The sequence below is a fragment of the Brienomyrus brachyistius genome, chromosome 13, assembly GCF_023856365.1.
Source record: "Brienomyrus brachyistius isolate T26 chromosome 13, BBRACH_0.4, whole genome shotgun sequence".
NCBI lineage: Eukaryota > Metazoa > Chordata > Actinopteri > Osteoglossiformes > Mormyridae > Brienomyrus > Brienomyrus brachyistius.
This window is the reverse complement of record NC_064545.1, coordinates 12,911,041-12,929,874: the sequence shown is the minus strand read 5'-3', so window position 1 is coordinate 12,929,874 and position 18,834 is coordinate 12,911,041. Positions and strand designations below refer to the sequence as shown.

Below are 18,834 nucleotides of genomic sequence, written 5' to 3'. Positions count from 1 at the left end.
TTTAACCAGTTTACTGTATTGGTGTCAATATCATTAACGTAAATTAGGAACAATAGTGGTCCTAAAATTGAACCATGCGGTACCCCAGCATGAACGCAGGCCCACTGTGACATTGTGCCTCTAATAACTACACGCTGCTTCCTGTCTGTTAACCAGTTTTCAATACAAGATGCTACAGTTCCTAAAATGCCTGCAGCTTTGAGCTTAAGCAAGAGCCGTTTGTGGGGGACAACATCAAAGGCCTTCTGGAAATCTAAGTAGATCACATCGTTTTTGTGATCAATTACTCTTGTAGCTTCCTCAAAGAACTCAAGTAAATTAGTTGAACAGGAACTACCTCTCCTAAATCCATGTTGGCTATCCCTTAGAATGTTATTTGAATCCAGATAATCTACCATTTTCACTTGGATTATAGCTTCCAGTACTTTTCTAGGTATGGAAGTTAAACTGACTGGCCTATAGTTTGCTGAATTAATTCCATCCCCTTTTTTGAATGAGTGTTATATTAGCATGCTTCCAATCAGAAGGTACCACACCAGCAGATGACGATTTATGGAATAGTAAAGTTAAAGGTAGGCTAATAATATCCCTTATCTCTTTTAAAACTATACGGAAGATGCCATCAGGGCCCTTTGATTTATTTATTTTGACCTTAGCTAGGCTTTGTACTACATCAGCCTCAGTTATACATGTATTGGTCATAGACGACGCTGTATTCGTACTAAATGGTGATAAGTTACTCATATTCTCTACTGTGAACACCCATGTAAAATAATCATTAAACTCATTTACTATATCAATTTCATTTTCAATTATAAGGCCCTTACTATCCTGCAAATTAGTGATTTCAGCTTTTAGAACTCTTTTGGAGTTAAAATACTGGAAGAAACTTTTAATGTCATCCTTAGCTTCCAATGCAATCTTCCTTTCTATATTCCTCTTGGCGAGTCTAATGTTATTTTATAACTCAACCAGTAGACTTAAGTACTCCTGCTTTATTTCGAAATCATTAGTTGTTTTCCATTTGTGGAAGAGAGCCATTTTCCTCCTGAATTTATTCTTAATTTCTGTAGTAAACCACCTTGGTTGCAGCTTCCTAGATTTAGTTTTGCTGGAAACAGGTATGAAGTCCTCTTGTACTTGCAACTAAATTTAAAATGTGCTTTTAAAAAAATGCCCATGCATCTTCAACTGTTTTGCTATTTATCTCTATCCAGTTTCTGCTTCTAATTTCAGTCTCATACCATTAAATGTAGCCTTCCTAACACTGTATACTTTTCTTTTGGACTCTGCTCTTCGGACACTAAAATTAACCTCAAATTTAATCATGTTATGATCACTATTGTCCAGTTGTTCTAAAACCTCTAATTTTCCAATTCTATCCTGAATATTAGAGAAAACAAGATGAAGAATGGCTTCTCTCCTGCTAGGGGTATTAACAAACTCAGTAAAATAACAATCCTGTACTAATTCCACCATCTCAAGTTTACAGAAGAGCCAGAGCCAGTGTCCCACTGTGTCCCAGGTAAATTAAAATCACCCATAACCACCACATCATTTTTGTTACTCATAATCCTGATATCGTCATATAACATTCTGCTTTCCTCTGCAGCTACATTAGTTGCTCTATAACAAACACCGACAATTAGGCCATTTGAGTTTTTAGCATCTAGTTTTATCCATACAGCTTCTGTACTTTTAATTTTATCAGTGAGCTCCCTTGCCTGCAAGTTTTCTTTTCCGTATACTGCAACCCCACCTCCCTTCTTGCCCGTTCAGTTTCTAAGGACTGGATATATTCTTAACGTGTAACGTTTAAGTACAGACTGCAAAGGGTAGGCCTCTTACAGTGTCTACTTTTAATATTGATTGGGGCATTCTGTCTCTCCCCACCTATATTCTTAACTAACCTCCCTGCCCCCCCAGTCCCTAGTTTAAAAATTCCTCAACTACTCTACACATACACCTCCCCAATACACTGGTTCCCCTCTGGTTCAGATGCAACCCATCCGGCTTGAACAGGTCCCACCTGTTCCAGAAGGTCTTCCAGAGCCCCATAAACCTAAACCCCTCTTTCCTACACCACCCTTTTAGCCACACATTTAATCTCCTTATCTCAGCTTACTGGCTTGTACGTGGCATGGGAAGTATTCCAGAGAATACCACCGTGGATGTTCTGCTTCTAAGCTTATCTAAGCTTCTATAAATTTATCCTGCAGAACAGCCCTCCTGCCCTTGCCTCTGTCCTTGGTGCCAACATGCACCACGACCACTGGATCCACCTCGGCTGGGGCCAAAAGCCTGTCCATACGATTCGGAAGGTCCAGGCACAGATTATGGGTTGTGTGGCCCCTGGGCAAAACGTTCGCGTTCACCAGCACCACCACCACAACCACCACAATTCAAGGGCCCTTGGCAGCCAAACGCCCTCCCTATAGGGTCAGGAGCCCTTGTAGGCAGAGGATCAAAGAATGTAGGCCCTCTAAAATAGACAAACGAAAATACATCATTGATAAGCATTGCAAATTATTTTGGGCTAGGGCCCCCACGGGCCCCCTGCACCCCATGGGCCCCTGGGCAGCGGCCCCGCTGGCCCGGTCCGTAATCCGTCCCTGGGAAGGTCCCCTACCTGGGCACCAGGCAGGCAAGACATACACTCATAGGTGCACACAATACTATCTACACCTCTAATAATTGAATCCCCTACTACCACAATCTCCCTCCTCCTGGGAGTAGGCGGCTCCTTGGTGCCCAAGGGCCCACCTACCTCCCCAGTCTCTTTCAACTCTAAAGCTAGAAGCACCTGAAAGCGGTTAGACACCGTCACTTCAGGTGATGCCGCCTCTGTGAACTGCGTACGCCCTGTTCTACATCTATGACCTACGTTCACCCAGCTCTCGATCTATCTGTTCTTCATTCTCCCTGTATTACCTCTCTCCTCTAACTCCTTGTTGTGTTGGACAAGAGCCAGTTGCTCCTCGAAGTCACACATCTTGACCATGAGTGAGGCCACTAACTTACATCGCTCGCAGATGAAGTCCGACTGGACGCAAACATCCAGAAGGGCAAATATCCTGCAAATGCAACACTGAGCTGGCCCCATAATTAGCTAGCTCACTATGACCCCATCCTTTACTCCCAACCCAGTATATTAATATAGGGTATTTAACATTTAGTTGATCTAACTAACATATAGTTAAAACAATAAAGTGCCGAGTACAACAAAACACTACATTAACCTGCTGTATTATTAATCTGCATGTACAGCCTGACAATATGTGACTGTATTACTTGTTGTATTACTAACCTGTATGTACAGTCTGACCGTATCTGACTATTACCTGAGGTATTATTAACCTGTATGTACAGCCTATGTGACTGTATTACCTGCTGTATTATTAATCTGCATGTACAGAATGACTGTATGTGGCTGTATTCCCTGTTGTATTATTAATCTGTATGTACAGTCTGACTGTATATGACTGTATTACCCTTTATATTACTAACCTGTATGCACAGTTTGACTGTATGTGTGTTGTACAGTGCACTGTACAGACTGTACTACCTGTTGTACATGTTCCAGAAGAGCTGCAGGTTGAACTGGTTGATGGTGTTGTTGATCTGCTGCCGGTAACACTGCACCAGCTCTGTGTTGTTCATCAGCTCCTCCTGTGGGTAGAAAGGTGGATGAGCTCTCAGCAGATTCCCAGGGATCCAGCAAGCATGCCGCAGTGCTTTCGGAGTCTATGGAGGCCTCACCTGGCTGAAGAGGTGTGACATGATGGTGTCAGGCAGAGCGCTGGTCAGTCCAGACAGCTGAGCAGGAGACAGATAGACACAGTTGTGTCAGCAGAAAATAAGGTGGAATTCAAGGCCCTCTGCAATAGAGTAGCTCAATTAATACTGTGTTTTATGCTCTTTTCAGAACACATTTAATCCAATAACGCACACTGCCATAAATTTCATTGTAAATAAAACATACAATATACATCCATATTCTAAATACTTCTCCAATACAGGACCCCAGGGGTCTGGAATCTATCCCAGTAAGCATAAGGCACAAGGCAGGGGTACAAGACGGCATGCCACTCCATCACAGAGCACATCCACACACAGAATGAACTATCTGTGGGAGACAAGGGGAAAAGGAACACACACAGCAAGCAGGCATGTGACTCAAACCACTAACTCTGCAGGTGAGGTACTAACTACTGAACCACCATATTCATTATCATCCATATTTACTATTATTCTTACTGTTGTTGTTGTTTTCATGTTTTCTTGTTGTTACACCAGTTACAACCTTTTTTCTTTCTTTTAGTCACATGAATCAAAATCGGCGTTTTTGTGCTTAATTCACATATCTAATCAGACTTTCCCTATCATGCAAGGATTTTGAGTGACACACAATTAAACTTTATGCTATACATATATTTACAATATATGTGGAAGACGGAAGCGACTCATCTACAGTATAAAATAGAAATGTGTGATTTTCTGCTGTACTTGGCCTCAGGAACATCCCTCTTAAGGGTCCAGCAGACATCAGCAAGCATACTGGGACTCTACTTGCCATGGTATCATTTGTCCATATCAGAGAGGGAGCAGGACCCTGTCTCAGTATGTCCAAATGTGTTACAGCTGTAAACTTAAGGCACCTTCTATTTGTTTGAAAAATGAATTTATTTCTATTTGTAAATTAACCTTTAACATATCCATATATAATTAATGAGGATTTATATATTATCAATATGGAATAAAAATCACATCACTGGAAAACTATGGGTGATAGCAAAATTCTGAGTGCATTTCTGAAATCCACATAACTGACGTAATTGTTCTGTGACCAAGGGGGTATTTTCCGTACGTCGCTTAAATCATCCGAGATCAGATGCCTCATCTTGGATGACTTAATGCCGGTGAAACTCATCCGGGATAAGACGGTTTTTCAAACGCAGCTGTGTAGTAGATTAGTCTAGCTCAGGGGTGGGCAATCTCATCTGCAAAGGGCAGGTGTGTATGCAGGTTTTCGCTGCGACTCCCTAATTAGGCCACTAATTAGAGGACTGACTGGCTGAAGAGTCCTCACACCTGGGTTTGAACAGCTGACCTAAAGGTTACCCGAAAAACCTGCATACACACCGTCCCTTTGCGGATAAGATTGCCTACCCCTGGTCTAGCTGGATCCATTCATCCGAGATGACGGCGCACGCCCTCGCTGCTTGAAAAGCCCATATATATCAAGTGTAGAAAACTTGGTCAGCAAGTCTTTGATAGGCTGCAACAAAATGACGAAAGGAAGGGCACAGCTTTTCACGCAGGCGGAGCAGGACCTCGTATTAAAAGGATATGAAGAATTTCAAGAACTAAAATGCACAAGGGGTACTGTAACATGGGAAAAGCAGCTCAAACCAGAAAAGACGGCTGGCAAAAAGTGGCCGACAAATTTAACGTGGAAGTAGTGCTCATTGTACTTACTGAATGCAGCGTTTTATTTCCTATGTGTCAGATTAATTATAATTTAATACAGTAAAATCCAGTTATAACGGACTTCAAGGTACCTGGCAAAACAGTCCGTTATATCCATCCATCCATCCATTTTTCAAACCGCTTATCCTACTGGGTCGCGTGCCGTTATATCCAAAGTCTGTTATACCCAGAGTCGCTGTATGCCCAGAACACAACTATAGGACACCATTTACTCATGCCACACCCCAACAGACACACCTGTGGTATAGATTATTATATTGTACATCTAGTAATCCAACTTTACCTGCCCAGATGCGTGACTATTAATAATCCCGACTACATATCTGGGCTGGATATCACCAGCACGCCACCCGGCTGAGCTGCATGTCTGTTATAGCCGAACAAAACTACAGCTGAAAGCGTTTGTCTGTTATAAGGGACATTCTGTTATATGCCAGTCCACTATAATAGGATTTTACTGTATGTCATAATTCCAGATCAAACATAAGCACAATGACAACATGGGAACAGGTTAAAATGAAGCATACGAATATACTTCAAACTGGTAAATATTGGTATATAACTATTTAAAGACAGAAAAAATCATATATGTATACACACACACATACACACATTTAAATATACGTATATATACTACGCCTAATTTGAATAAAAGGTGCTAATAAATCTTTGAGGTACAATATTCCCCCTCGGCTAAAGCGGTGTCTTTCGAAAAGAATTTCCTCCGTGAGCAATAAAGGATGTTGCAGATCCCTCTCCGTATGAAATTCTCTCCTTATGATTTGCGCACCGATATCAATTGGCTGCTGATTCATGAATGGCGAGGCCATGGCTGATTGGATTTCCACTCACAGACACTGATTACGTTCGCGAGCTAATCCTTGTTTACGCAGAACAAACCTTTCTCTGAGCAGGTTTGAGGATTTGGATGTGCTGCTATGACAACACATTTCAAGCAAGAGTTTCGAAAAACCGACAGATCCAGGATCATGCCAAATCGTCAATAATTACATCCGGCTAAACGAGTAATCCACGTACAAAAAATGCCCCCCATATCTTTGTTGAGCAGTGTTATTGTTGTTATTTGAGGACAGCCATTTTGTGTCAATCCTGAAACAAAATGGCTACCATCATAGCATCTGTATGATGTCTGTGAACAAATGTGACTCTGCTGGATTTCATCTGCTGAGGGAACAGAGGATACATCTGGTAAAAGCTGGCCTATGTACGTGAGGTGCTGTCAAGGCAATGGCAACTGGCCTGTAGCTAGTAACGATCGCATGCCCCCTGCATGTTTGTTTGCCTGTATGATTCTGCACACACCTTGGTCGCTGCCCAGTCAATCCAACCTTTGCCATTGGGGTCGATGTTCAGCAGAACCAGACCCTCCACAAGGTCTGGATAAATCAGCTAGGGTAGAAGGGGGGGGGGGGGGGTAATGGTGAGAGGTTAGAGGGTTGAAAAATATGAAAATAACAAAGGTATAAAAAGTGATTCATGAAGCGAAAATGTTCCATCTCTCCTTACAGCAAACTTGGCCAGGATGTAGGAGCCAGCCCCAACTCCAATTCCCACAATGCTCTTGAATCTGAAAACAGAGATTGTAATGTGCAGCAAATACAGAAATAGAGTGGTAAATACTAAAACTGTAATACAGTGTTTTCCAATCTGGACCCCAGGGACCCTGACAGTACATGTTTTTGCTCCCTCACAGTTCCCGGTAGAGGGAACAAAATCATGGACTGTCTGTGGACCCCCAAGGACCAGGTTGTGAAACACTGCCATAATAATTAAACGTATCTGCATGCAGTGTGTACACATGCAAGCATGTGACTCCACAAAGGGCTGCCATCATGTACTTACCCAAAGTGTTGCACCACACTGGTCAGCATGCTTGCCAGCTGGTCCATAGTGGGGTACTGGTACCTTTAAATGAAATCCCCAGATATCCTAATCAATCCCAGAGCAAACAGACTATTCAAGAATGGAAAGAAAGTTAATTCTGGGCAAGAACTTACCCCTGGGGTAACTGGGATGCACCGATCTGCTGGCCGGGAGCATCTACATGGCACACCACAAAGTGCTTGGTAATCTCCTGCATGTCGTCATTTTGGAAGAAGGTGTTGAAACACAGCTTGTCTGTGGAGGGAAATGGCACCCTAGTGTCATAGGACCAGTTTGAGGAAACTCTATGAGACACAGGGATTGTAATCAATCCCAAAACAAGACAAGGAAATTCCACCAATGGGGGATCTGGGAGACTAAGAAGGGAAACAAATTCTCAATGTCTGGAGTTCCTCAAAGCCAGATAGTAAGCAAACTGAAGCACTTACTGTGGGGGAAATACAGGCAGTGCTTAATTTGTGCTGGACCTCAGGCTAAGAGAAGTCTGTGCTCTGCCACCTCAAATGCTACACCCAATATAATTAAACATTAAATTAATTTGAGTGAAACTTTGGAATAGATGCAAAGAAATGTATAATTGTTTGTGTTGTATGATTTGTATATTTACATATGTCTAAATTTATATGTTTTGCTTATCTGACTTTTGATTTTATAGGGAAAAACTGCATTGCATGCACTGAAAACTTTCTGGTCACTAAAGTAGATAAGGTTACGCATCAGGTTGATACAGCAAAATAATTAAAAGAAAATATCGACAGAGTAAAATTTTGTTTTTTTTTGGCAAAAAAACAAAGCCACCGGAACCCAAGCAGAGTACAAATAACCAAAAAACACAAGGGAGCAAGCAGAGACAGGGAGGTCAGGAGCAGCATTTGTGGATGCTAATGCTAATGAGAACAAGTAAAGACAGTGAGGAAAGGAGCAGCATTTGCTGATGTTAATGCTAATGAGTACAGGCAGAGAGTGAAGAGAGGAGCAGCATTTGTGGATACTAATTCTAATGAGAACAAGTAAAGACAGTGAGGAAAGGAGCAGCGTTTGCTGATGCTAATGCTAATAAGTACAGGGAGAGAGTGAAGAGAGGAGCAGCATTTGTGGATGCTAATGCTAATGAGAACAAGTAAAGACAGTGAGGAAAGGAGCAGCGTTTGCTGATGCTAATGCTAATGAGTACAGGCAGAGAGTGAATAGAGGAGCAGCATTTGTGGATACTAATTCTAATGAGAAGGACCATAAAATGGAGCAAGAAAAATGTAACAAAGGTGAAAGACCTGATGAATGTAACTAGTGTTAATGAAAACCATTGCATTGTTACACGTTTAAGCAATTAATAGCACATTATCACTGCTAAAAACCAATTAGGGTGTATGACATCATCATGGTCTTTATGAACTCTGGCACCTCATAGTTTAAACATCATGTACTGCTTATTCTTATGTTCAAGCATGCTAACACTGACATTAATCTCATTATAAAGTGTTCGCTGGGAGAATGCAAAGTTCAATGGCATCAAAAATGTACGATAACATTTAGGTAAAAGTGATGTGCTCTTTATTACATTCCCCACTACCTTCAAGAACGCCAAGATGCCACATTTAGGTGTGTATATATACTGCCAGATGTTTTCCTCAAGGCACTAATATGCACAATGATACATTCTGAGCGGATGTGATGAACATGTAAAAAGTCTCGCTCCAGCATCACTGCCGCTCTCTCTGCCCGGAGCAGTTTGCACTCCTCCTCCTCGCTCTCCTCCTCCTCGCTCTCCTTCTCCAGCGAGTCAGCATGCACACGCGCTGATTCGCACGTCTGCTGCCGGGGGTGAGGCACAGACCACAACAGATCGACTGCAGTATATCCAGGCTCCTCCCCCCTCTGTGCTGCACGATGCGGATGTTTTCCTGACCCATATTTAATGTCTCCACTGCCTCCCCCCCTTCCTCTGCGGCTGAGGCACGAGGAACTGATGCAGGTGAAAAATGGGTAAAAGGAAATTAGGTAAGGAAGTGGGGAGGAGAAGCAGTGATTAAAATGGCAAGATTGAGGGCGGTACGAGGAGCAGAGAGATGGAGGTGAAGGAGAGAGAGCCTATCTCAACATCCAAGCACTATATACACCATATTTCAACCTCACTCATCAGGAATTAGATCACTGCTGAAAAGAATCACTGACAGACAGCATTCTGTCCGCGGCACAGAAACATGTCTCTGTGAAAGACAAAGAAAAAATCCAATTTCGACAATGACCTTAATCCCCGGGGTATGATGGCACTTTAACTGGATGTGCACAGTGGGCATGTGATTCAGGCCTTGCCCAAGGGCAAACCCTCCCCGCTCCCACTGTTATGCCCTACTTTCAGCGCTGTGCGTCGCGCTGGTGACCCACAATTCCTCCTGAATGAGGGTGGTAAACAGCTACCAGCACAGCTCTGTGGGACGCAGCCCTGGTAAACATAAAGGTGGCTGGAGGGGGGACACAGAAGGGCTGTGAGAATTCGGGGATGAAGGTGTGAGAATTAAGAAACTGGTATCCATCAGCACCAGGCTGGGGCTGGGAGCGGCTTGATAACAAAAGCGGGGCTATTTTTATCTGGCACCCTGAAAGAGAGCAAGCTGCCCGCTGCAGTGTGCCACTCCCGCATCCCCGAGTCCCAAAGGCGGAGCCAGAGGGACAGCTGAGAGGGGGCCTAGAGCCACAGGTACGCAGTGTGGAGAAGTAAGAGGTGTACACACAGACTGGCACAGCTAACACATGCATGCACGCACACACACACACACACACACACACACATTTGTAATTATATCTTTGTGGGGACTCTCTATTCATTTCTATGGTCAAAACCATAATCCCAGCAATGACAACCTTAATCTCTACCCAGCCCTAACCTTAACTGTAAGTAACCAAACAAAAGACTTCTGGCATTTTTGGTTTTTTGATTGCAGTCACAGATATTTATAAAACTGAGTTTTCCCTTGCAGTGATTGAAAAAATCGTCCCCTCAAGGTCAAAATAATAGAATTTTATCGCATTGTGCCGACAATTGGTCACAATGTAATGCATCCATGTCCACACATACAAGCACACGGACACTGAATTTCAAGATGATCTGCTGGGACCGGACCTTATCATGTCGTCAAGCAAAGCAAAGCCGTTCATAGCCAAGGGCCGTCAGGCTGTGAGGACGGAGCAGTGGCTGACTTACGGTTGAGGCCCACGTCATGGTAGGTCAGGATGGCCGGCCGGTTGCCCTTGGCTGCCCCGCGGATGACCACGTGCAGCATGCCGTAGGGTGTCTCGATGTCATGCTCCTGACACAAACACGCAGATATGGAGAGAGAGCGTCATGACACACACGGCTGTGTTCTTGCCAAAGCACTCACATGCACTGCATGATGATGATGGTGGTGATGCATGATGATTAGTCTTCTTCATCATCATTATTATTATTATTATTGTTGTTCATAATAATAATACATCGTAAAGTAAGCACCCTAACATCACACAGGTTGTCCTCAGCACCCCCCGGCCAGCTGGTCCCGGGTCCCAGGGTCTCTGTGCCCACAGACAGGACCGAATCCTGGAGGCCGTCATATGGCATCGCAAGCTTACAGTTATACAGTGGCAGGGCAGCTTTTTTCTACGGGATCCACTTAAAGACACAGCGTCTGTGGGACGGCCTGATGCCACCTGACCGAGAGCACTGCACACGCACAGCCAGGCTCAGCCTCACTGGGATCATTCCTGCACCACACAGCGATCCAGCAGCCAGCGGGCCCCTGCACCTTAGTAGCTACTCAGCCGTCTCATCTCGTGAGAAGCAAACGTCGCCGGGTCCGTGCATGTCGGCCGGGTTCGGAGTGTCAGCCTGTGAGCCTGTCAGAGCGTCTGACTCCCCTGGTCCCGCAGGCTGCTATTCAGCAGCACAGCTGCACTGATACCTCCCGTCATGCACATGAGGGCCATGCTAATTACTTACCATCGTTACGCAGCCTGGAGAAAGCAGCTGCATTTTGACAGAAACACTGACAGTAGGACCCCCCCCCCCCCCCGGGGGGGGAGACATAGTGGCAGTCACACGGCCAGAGGAATGGGGGGTACGCTCGTGCAGGATGGGCTCAGTCACACAGAGGTCACCATGAATTCATCAGGGTCGAAGGTTAGCGTATCTCAGGCACAAGCATATCAACATTCAGCTACCAGCATTAATGCGGAGCGCATATCAGCACACACACACACACACAAATAAAAATGTGAAATTTTCTACAGTACACAGAACCACTGAACACACACAGTATCACGTGAAATACATTATAACACATGCAATCAATGCAAACACACAATCAATCATGGGAAATAAACTGTCGTACATAAAGTCACTGCACACGCACAATAAATTGTAATATACTATAACTCACCCCATCCCAGCACTCAGGCATGGCTGCTCAGGGTGTGAGGACAGACAAGGCGAAGGGGAGGACAGTGCAAGAAGGCAGGGCGTCCGGAAAGGCAGTGCACACTGATGTGTCTCTTTGTTTGGTTCAGCATTTCAGCTCCCTGCCCCCATACCTTATAAGCTCACAGCAAGGAGCACGCTGCTCTCTCATTGGCCACCCAAGCTAACTCCTCGCATCCGATTGGCCAGTAGGCCATCAAACAGCATATTCCGGAGCTGTTTTTTATCCTCGGTATCATCTCTGCTCAACTAATCATCTGCAGACGCCTTTCTGCCCCACTTTCATATCCAGTGGTCACAGACAGACCTAGGTCTCCCACATACATCAGCACATGCAAACCTATACGTGCACCATTAACACAGCTCGCATCTGCATCGCAAACCGAGTGCCTTTTCTTGTACTTGCAGCACAGCTGGGTGAGGGATGTGGATTCACACTTATAACCAATGCTCGATTGTACAGGAGCTCAGCTGAAGCATTCCTACTGCAGGCCTTTAACTGCAATCTGCCATCTGCACAGCAGATTTACTCTGCACACTGGTGTCTGTGCAGCTAAGACATTTGTCCTCCAGGCCAGTGTTTGTACAGCTGAAGCAGGTTTACTGCAGTCTAGTGTCTGCACAGATTAACCATTTTTACTGTAGCCAAATGCATTTTTGTGCAGCTGTAGTAGACCGACCTCAGTGTCCTTCATCATCTAATATAGCCGACTCCCTGGAGCATATCGTCTGCCAAATCCCTCGCCATCTCACTCACCTCCTCATCTCTATCGTCTCCCCATATCCCTCCCATCCCCATCTCTCTCGCGCCTCCCCATCTCTCTTACCTCTCCATATCCTTCCCCTTCCCATTTCTCTTGCCTGCTCATCTCTCTCACCTCCCCATCTCTCTCTTGCGTCCCCATCTGTCTCGTCTCCCCAGCTCTCTCTTCCCTCCCCATTTCTCCCGCCTCCCCTCATTCTGTGTGATTTCATCTCGATCCACCTTTTCAACCTACAAACATTACCTCATCTCAGCTGACTCAGTGGCAAGTCGGTCCATCTCCCCACCCCCCTTCTGCAGTGAAAGCCAGGTTAACCGTCTCTCTGCTTATTCATGACTTCCAGTCTCCATTAAACACACGCCTCAGTAAATCCTCCCCATTTTAGTTGAGGAGTAAGAACATTTATGGATCTCCACAGATGTATTAAAACAGAAGATGCCAGTCGTGCCCTCAGTGTTGTTATTCTTACATCCTGACATTTCAACAACGTGTGCCATGACCTCTTCTTACAGAGCTCCACCATTCCTGTCAATCTTCCATTAAGCCCCACCTTCAAACACAGTATCTCCAATCCCTTGCTTAGACACTCCCACAATTCTCTGATTAATGTATTTAACACGAGAGGACATCTTTCAGGCCCTGTCAGTATTCGTGTCATTGACAGCGGATATAATGTGTCTCTGTACATGCGTGTCCACACAGCAAAACAGGTGGCCATTATCTCCAGTGCACTGTGACCCTGCACATTCCCACATTCGGCAGTGAATGTGTTCTGCACAGTCATCTCTCGTGAAAACTGCACTAAGCTACACCAGAAACACAAAGCCAAAGCCAGATTCTCTGCTGCAGCATAAGACCAGCATCCTTCTCAACCTCTATGCCAAATAAATTAGAACAGTAACTGAGACATTTGGAGGCCATCTGTGTTTCTGCTCTTTTCACAATTAATTTAAATCCCTAGAACAGACACCAGGAAAGCCTTCCACCGATAACACGCACTGATAGGCTGCAGCAGCCTGCTGCAGGTGTGGGGAAGGCTGTTCCCCCAATGAATCAAGAGCAAACGGAGTAAGTCAATGCGAGGAGGAACGAACAGCAGAGACACCATTATCATCATGCTAAAGACACCGTACTTTAACATGGAAAGTGACCTTTATTTACAAAGCCTTTATAAGGATGTCATTTAGAGAGAACAACAACCACTAATCTTTACCCAATGACTCTTCACAGATGGCCATACAAGTTGAGTTTAATAAATAACTGCAATATATCTTCAAGCTTTCATTTGTATTTATAAATGAACAAAGAAACTATGTGAATGTGTTCACACCCCCTTCCTCCCACTCTGTAAGTATAGAGCTTACATGTTTTGGGGAAGTTGGATCAACAAAAAAGTATAAATGACTTAAACTATTAAAGACATACCTGCATATAGTTAAATATGACAAGACGTGTAATGTTTCATAACATCTGTTTCATATATATTAGAAAAAAACACATTTTGGTTTTGGAAAAGGATAATTCAATTTAGGGCCGGAAATATAGCAACAAATAATCATGACGTCCTTAACGAAAACAGCAAATTAGTTTTAAATAAAACCTTTAAATAAGGAAAACCTTATTCAATATCAAGGGAAAATGAAAGCCAAATGCAGATCAAGCCAAACAAAAAGACGCTGGAAAAGCCTACAGAGAGAAGAGAGGACACTGATGCTGGGAGTAGAAAGGCAGGAAAAATCACTTGAATGTGGGTGTGTCCTTAGCCAGCCAATGGTGTGCCAGCAAACATCGAGCATACACCAGTGTACCTTACAGCATGTCATCCACCATTTTCAGCACTGTATCTGTGAGTGTCAGTGTCATGTCTGCTTTCTAATAGGTGTGTGTGTGCCTTCCATTCAGAAAAAAGGGGGAAGCCATTTTTTAAAACAAGGACAATGGCCTTTACAAACAAAGCAGAACACATAGAGCCTCACATTCTAAGGCTCATGCTAAGCTATGCTAGTCACAAATTCTTTTCACGTTCTTTTGGCAATATAATTAGCTATAGATCCAACATTCCTTCCGGGTCGCTGCTTTCTCAAACACGCTGTGCATCTCCAGTCCTGGCCGGCATATTCTCCATGATCAGCGAGAAGGACAAGCCAACAACAAAGCTGCAGTGGCTTATATTCGCCAGCAGAGAGCACATTCCACCAATGTATAAGTCTGCTGTCAGAAGCACACCATGCATCACCATCATCATCTTACACAAGCTGCAAGAAAAACACAAGCAGAATGAAAGAGACTCCAGTACCTTCCAGTCTCCTGTGCAGGTGAAGGTTTCACAGTTCTCCTGCGGAGAGCACAGACACAAAAATGGTTACTCACAGGAATCGGTGCAGACAGAGAGGCTGCCCAGGAGGAGTCCTCTGGGTGGTAATTAAGACGCTGCCACTCTGGTCCAGCTGGGTAATGATAGGGATGGGGGAGGAGAGGCCCCGAGCAGTGAGGAAGGGAAGCAGTTGGACGCATCCATAAGAGCATGGATGTGCATGGATGTGGATAGATATGCATGGATGTGGAAAAGCAGGCACATGGGTGAAGGCTGGAGGGAGCGGTGAGGTTAACGGGCTGGTCAGCGCGACATAAAGCAGCGAAGTGTTAGGAGAATGGAGAACGAGCTGAGGAGTGCTGGCAAGGGTCATGGCGAGAGATGAGTGCAGAAGCAGGTTCATCGGTGCAGACACGGATCGAGAAACTCCGTGTTAGAGGGCATCGCTGCATGAGGCTCGTTTTGATCCAAGTGGAGACATCAGTTATACATGCATAAATAGCACGCATGGGGGGGGGGGGGGGAGGGGGGGGAGGGGGGGAAGGCTAGTAAAGTGAAGGAAAAGGGGGGGAGGGCCACTATCACACCAGCAGGTGTCACTCTTCACCCCAGACCTCCCATATCAAAGCAGTACCCAGCAGGTACATGTAGTTGAGAGATCATTACCAGACCAAAGAAAGTGTGCTGCTTTTCACCTAAAGGTCCCAAAAATGGCCCCTCACATCATCATATAGATATGGGCCAGCCAACAGGAGAATATCCCTGTACATGGAAGTCTAGCTGTGACAGGTACAGGCAGCCGATGGCAGCATCATCCAGGCTCCTCCCAAAGCATCCAGCAGTATAATGCAGTCAGAAGATGCTCCACTTCCATCCCTTTGACAGTATACACCTCCTAGCAGTATTTTAGCATTAGACCATCAATTATGACAGGGTGCTGGGTAAGCTGCTGGCCATCTTAGCTTAGCACACTAGCAATGTAGCATTTGTATTCCAGCCCGTTAGCCCCACATAGCATATGAGCAGATGACATAATGCATCACAGAGGTACTTGACTTTTATTAGCCAACTATTAGCATGTGTGTCTTATGGTTTATGTCCATTTCCGTACATATGCCACTGCTTTAACTTTTCAGTATGGATTGCTGGTGGTGATCTAACAGTTGTCACCTTTGTGAATGAATTACTGAATGTGTAAGAATTTATCTGAAGTCAATGGCGTTTTTTTAAATATGATTCAGATCTGAATAAGTGGCTATGATTATATTATTCAGACCTGCAGTGGCAGTAAGAGGCATCATTATATAATAAATAATCTGATGTCTAGGTGCACGCTGCACGAACAATACCGGTTATGAATATTTTGCTTAATCTTGTCGTGATCTCGGGATTATGTCCGTTGATACAGACGCAACAAGCTGATCAAAAGTCACTCGTGTTCTCCTGCCTGGAGGCCTTAGGTTTAGCTACACATCTGCACCAGCTCAGCATGTTTGGCTGGGCCAGATCACCTTAATGTTAAGGCCTTTTAATAGGAATGACCTCCCCATCCTGGAAGCGGACATCAAAGGGCCGTCATTGAAGCCGCCTCTGCTCATTCACACATTCACAATCATAAGCTTCACTGCTCATTCACACATTCACAATCATAAGCACAGTACTGAGTGCCCTCCATGCACACACAAACTAAACGTATTACAAAGAATAGCTGTCAGTCGTCAACGTGGTGTCTGAAATTCTGTTACCCTAGAGCACTGCAGTGCAGGAGTCCAGTAAAGGTCCAACATAATTTTAAGAAACTATGTCCGCTATAATTAAACATTTTTAAACACATTTGCATGTCATGTTCTGTACAAAATTATTATTATTATTATTATTATTATTATTATTAACATGATAGTAATACTGATTGTTGTCATTATTATTTGACTGCAGCAGTAGTGGTGATATTCCCAATATTACAATTACAGCCCATCTCTGTAACCGTGATGTACCTGAAAACCATTCACATTTTGCAGTCACCAGCAAACACAACATGTCTGTAGGATGCACGCTGTTCATTACAGACATTTTCCAGTTACACCTCTGTGATGCCCTAAATATCTAAATCTTTCCACCAAATGTTGCTGGGTGGGTGGATCTGAAGAAAACAGGCCCCAGCTTCACAGAACACATTACATAACAGGAATATTGTCTACTTATAGGGCTTGCATATCCCAGAACACACTGCAGCTGACGCAGAGCCTGAGCAAACGGAGGGAAATGAGCATTTAGCAGCGGGAGCCGGACCTGTCTGGCACAGCACATTGGAAGACCTTCATATCTGTCTGGATTTAAATGAGAACCAGCGAAGCTGGACTGATACGCTTTCATTAGCTCTTACTGTTCAAACCTGTTGAAGCTAAATGATAATGTTTGTCATAAACTTTGAGTACATTCAGTCTATAAAACAAGCCTGAGAGTTTTTTCTTTGCCAAATTGGGCGTCGTCTTTAAGTTTGCAGGAACGTGATCTGCTGCCAAACTTCACTCACCAGAGTCTGACCCTAACTGCAGTTCATTACCAGGCTTTGCTCAAAATTTCCTGTTTGGCAGTTGGGTCTGCAAGTTGACACTTAAGGACAGTGGTCTTCAGTGCATGGGCCCCCTTGGTTCTGGGCACGGTCTGAGATAGTATAAACTGTGGCAGTATCTGTAATTTAATCTGACACCTGGGGGTGTGGTCAACAATGTCCCTTAGGGTGTAGCCAGTAATGTCACGCCTAGGGTGTGGTTTGAGGTGTGGCCTACTGTGTTTTTACCGGGATGGACCCGCTGGTCCGACGACGAGTCATGCGGAGCCAGTGGCGTGCAATCATGTGCCACCGGTGGGAGCGGCCTGGGGAAGGGGCGGCAGCTGCGGGTGGGGGGGCCGTGGAGGGTGCTGTGCTTGCATTCTGTGCCCCATCGGTGCTCTCCGGAGGCTTCAGACACAGACACAGAAGGCAGTTAAAAGGCTCAGGGCACAAGCGTGGGTCGGCAAGGACAAAGGGTGGGGACACAGGGCTCGTGGACACTAGTCAACATTCACCCATATATCCAAAATCAGTAATACTCAGGACAAAATCTAACAATATCTGTTAATCTCTTTTGATTTTGGAATATACTAAATCTATTACAAATGCAATCCATAGGTTCTGTACTCTGATGTTTGTAAGGGCAGTGAAGTACATATTAAAATATGACGATAGAGGGACACTAGTTTGAAGAGTAAAAGGTTTGGAACACATGAAAAAATCAGAGGAGAGATTAAAGAGAAGACAAAAAGAAAAAAGCCGCAGATCAAAGAAGACAATGCAAGAAGGGCGGAGGAGATATAAAGAGAAAATAACAGAGAAGACAGAAGAGAGAAATAGACATAAAAAGAGAATAGACATAAAAAGAGGAGAAGATGGGACTGAGAGAGAAAAAAGAGGAGAGACATGAAGAAAGGAGCAGAGGAGACAGAGAGAGAAAAAGGGGGAGAAACATGAAGCAAGGAGCAGAGGGGATAGAGAGAGAGAAAGGAGAAGAGACATGAAAAGAGAAGAGACAGGGAGAGACGAGGAGGAGACACACGAAGAGAGGAGCAGAGGGGACAGGAAAGGAAAAAGGAGAAGGGACATGAAGAGAGGAGCAGGGGAGACAGAGAGAAAAGAGGAAGAGAGACATGAGAAGAGAAGCAGGAGACAGAGAGTGAAAGAGGAGAAAAGAAATGAAGAGGGGAGCAGATGAGACAGAGAGACAAAAGGAGGAGACACATGGAGAGAGGAGCAGAGGGGACAAAGAGAGAAAAAGAAGGAGAGGCATGCAAAAAAAACAGAGTAGACAGAGAGAAAAGAGAAAGAAAGAGCGGAGAGGAACGAGGGACAGGGATAGAAAAACAAGAGT

At 44.5% G+C, this 18,834-nt stretch overlaps 1 protein-coding gene across 7 annotated transcripts in view; it reads right to left on the bottom strand.

Annotated features, from left to right (window-relative positions):
- Positions 1–18,834, bottom strand: part of ndrg4 (NDRG family member 4) — a 36,900-nt gene that overhangs the window by 10,674 nt on the left and 7,392 nt on the right. For 3 of the 7 annotated variants that reach the window (XM_048972238.1, XM_048972236.1, XM_048972237.1), the window contains 9 exons: positions 17,727–17,888; positions 14,909–14,947; positions 10,598–10,703; positions 7,509–7,629; positions 7,354–7,416; positions 7,018–7,078; positions 6,814–6,900; positions 3,760–3,816; positions 3,566–3,669 (listed from right to left, as the gene is read on the bottom strand). In XM_048972238.1, the coding sequence (XP_048828195.1) occupies positions 3,566–3,669; positions 3,760–3,816; positions 6,814–6,900; positions 7,018–7,078; positions 7,354–7,416; positions 7,509–7,629; positions 10,598–10,703; positions 14,909–14,947; positions 17,727–17,888 (800 nt within the window). Of the gene's footprint in view, positions 1–3,565; positions 3,670–3,759; positions 3,817–6,813; positions 6,901–7,017; positions 7,079–7,353; positions 7,417–7,508; positions 7,630–10,597; positions 10,704–11,810; positions 12,634–14,908; positions 14,948–17,726; positions 17,889–18,834 lie in introns of those variants that run through there. The other 4 variants (XM_048972240.1, XM_048972239.1, XM_048972241.1 and 1 more) reach the window with 3 other exon arrangements.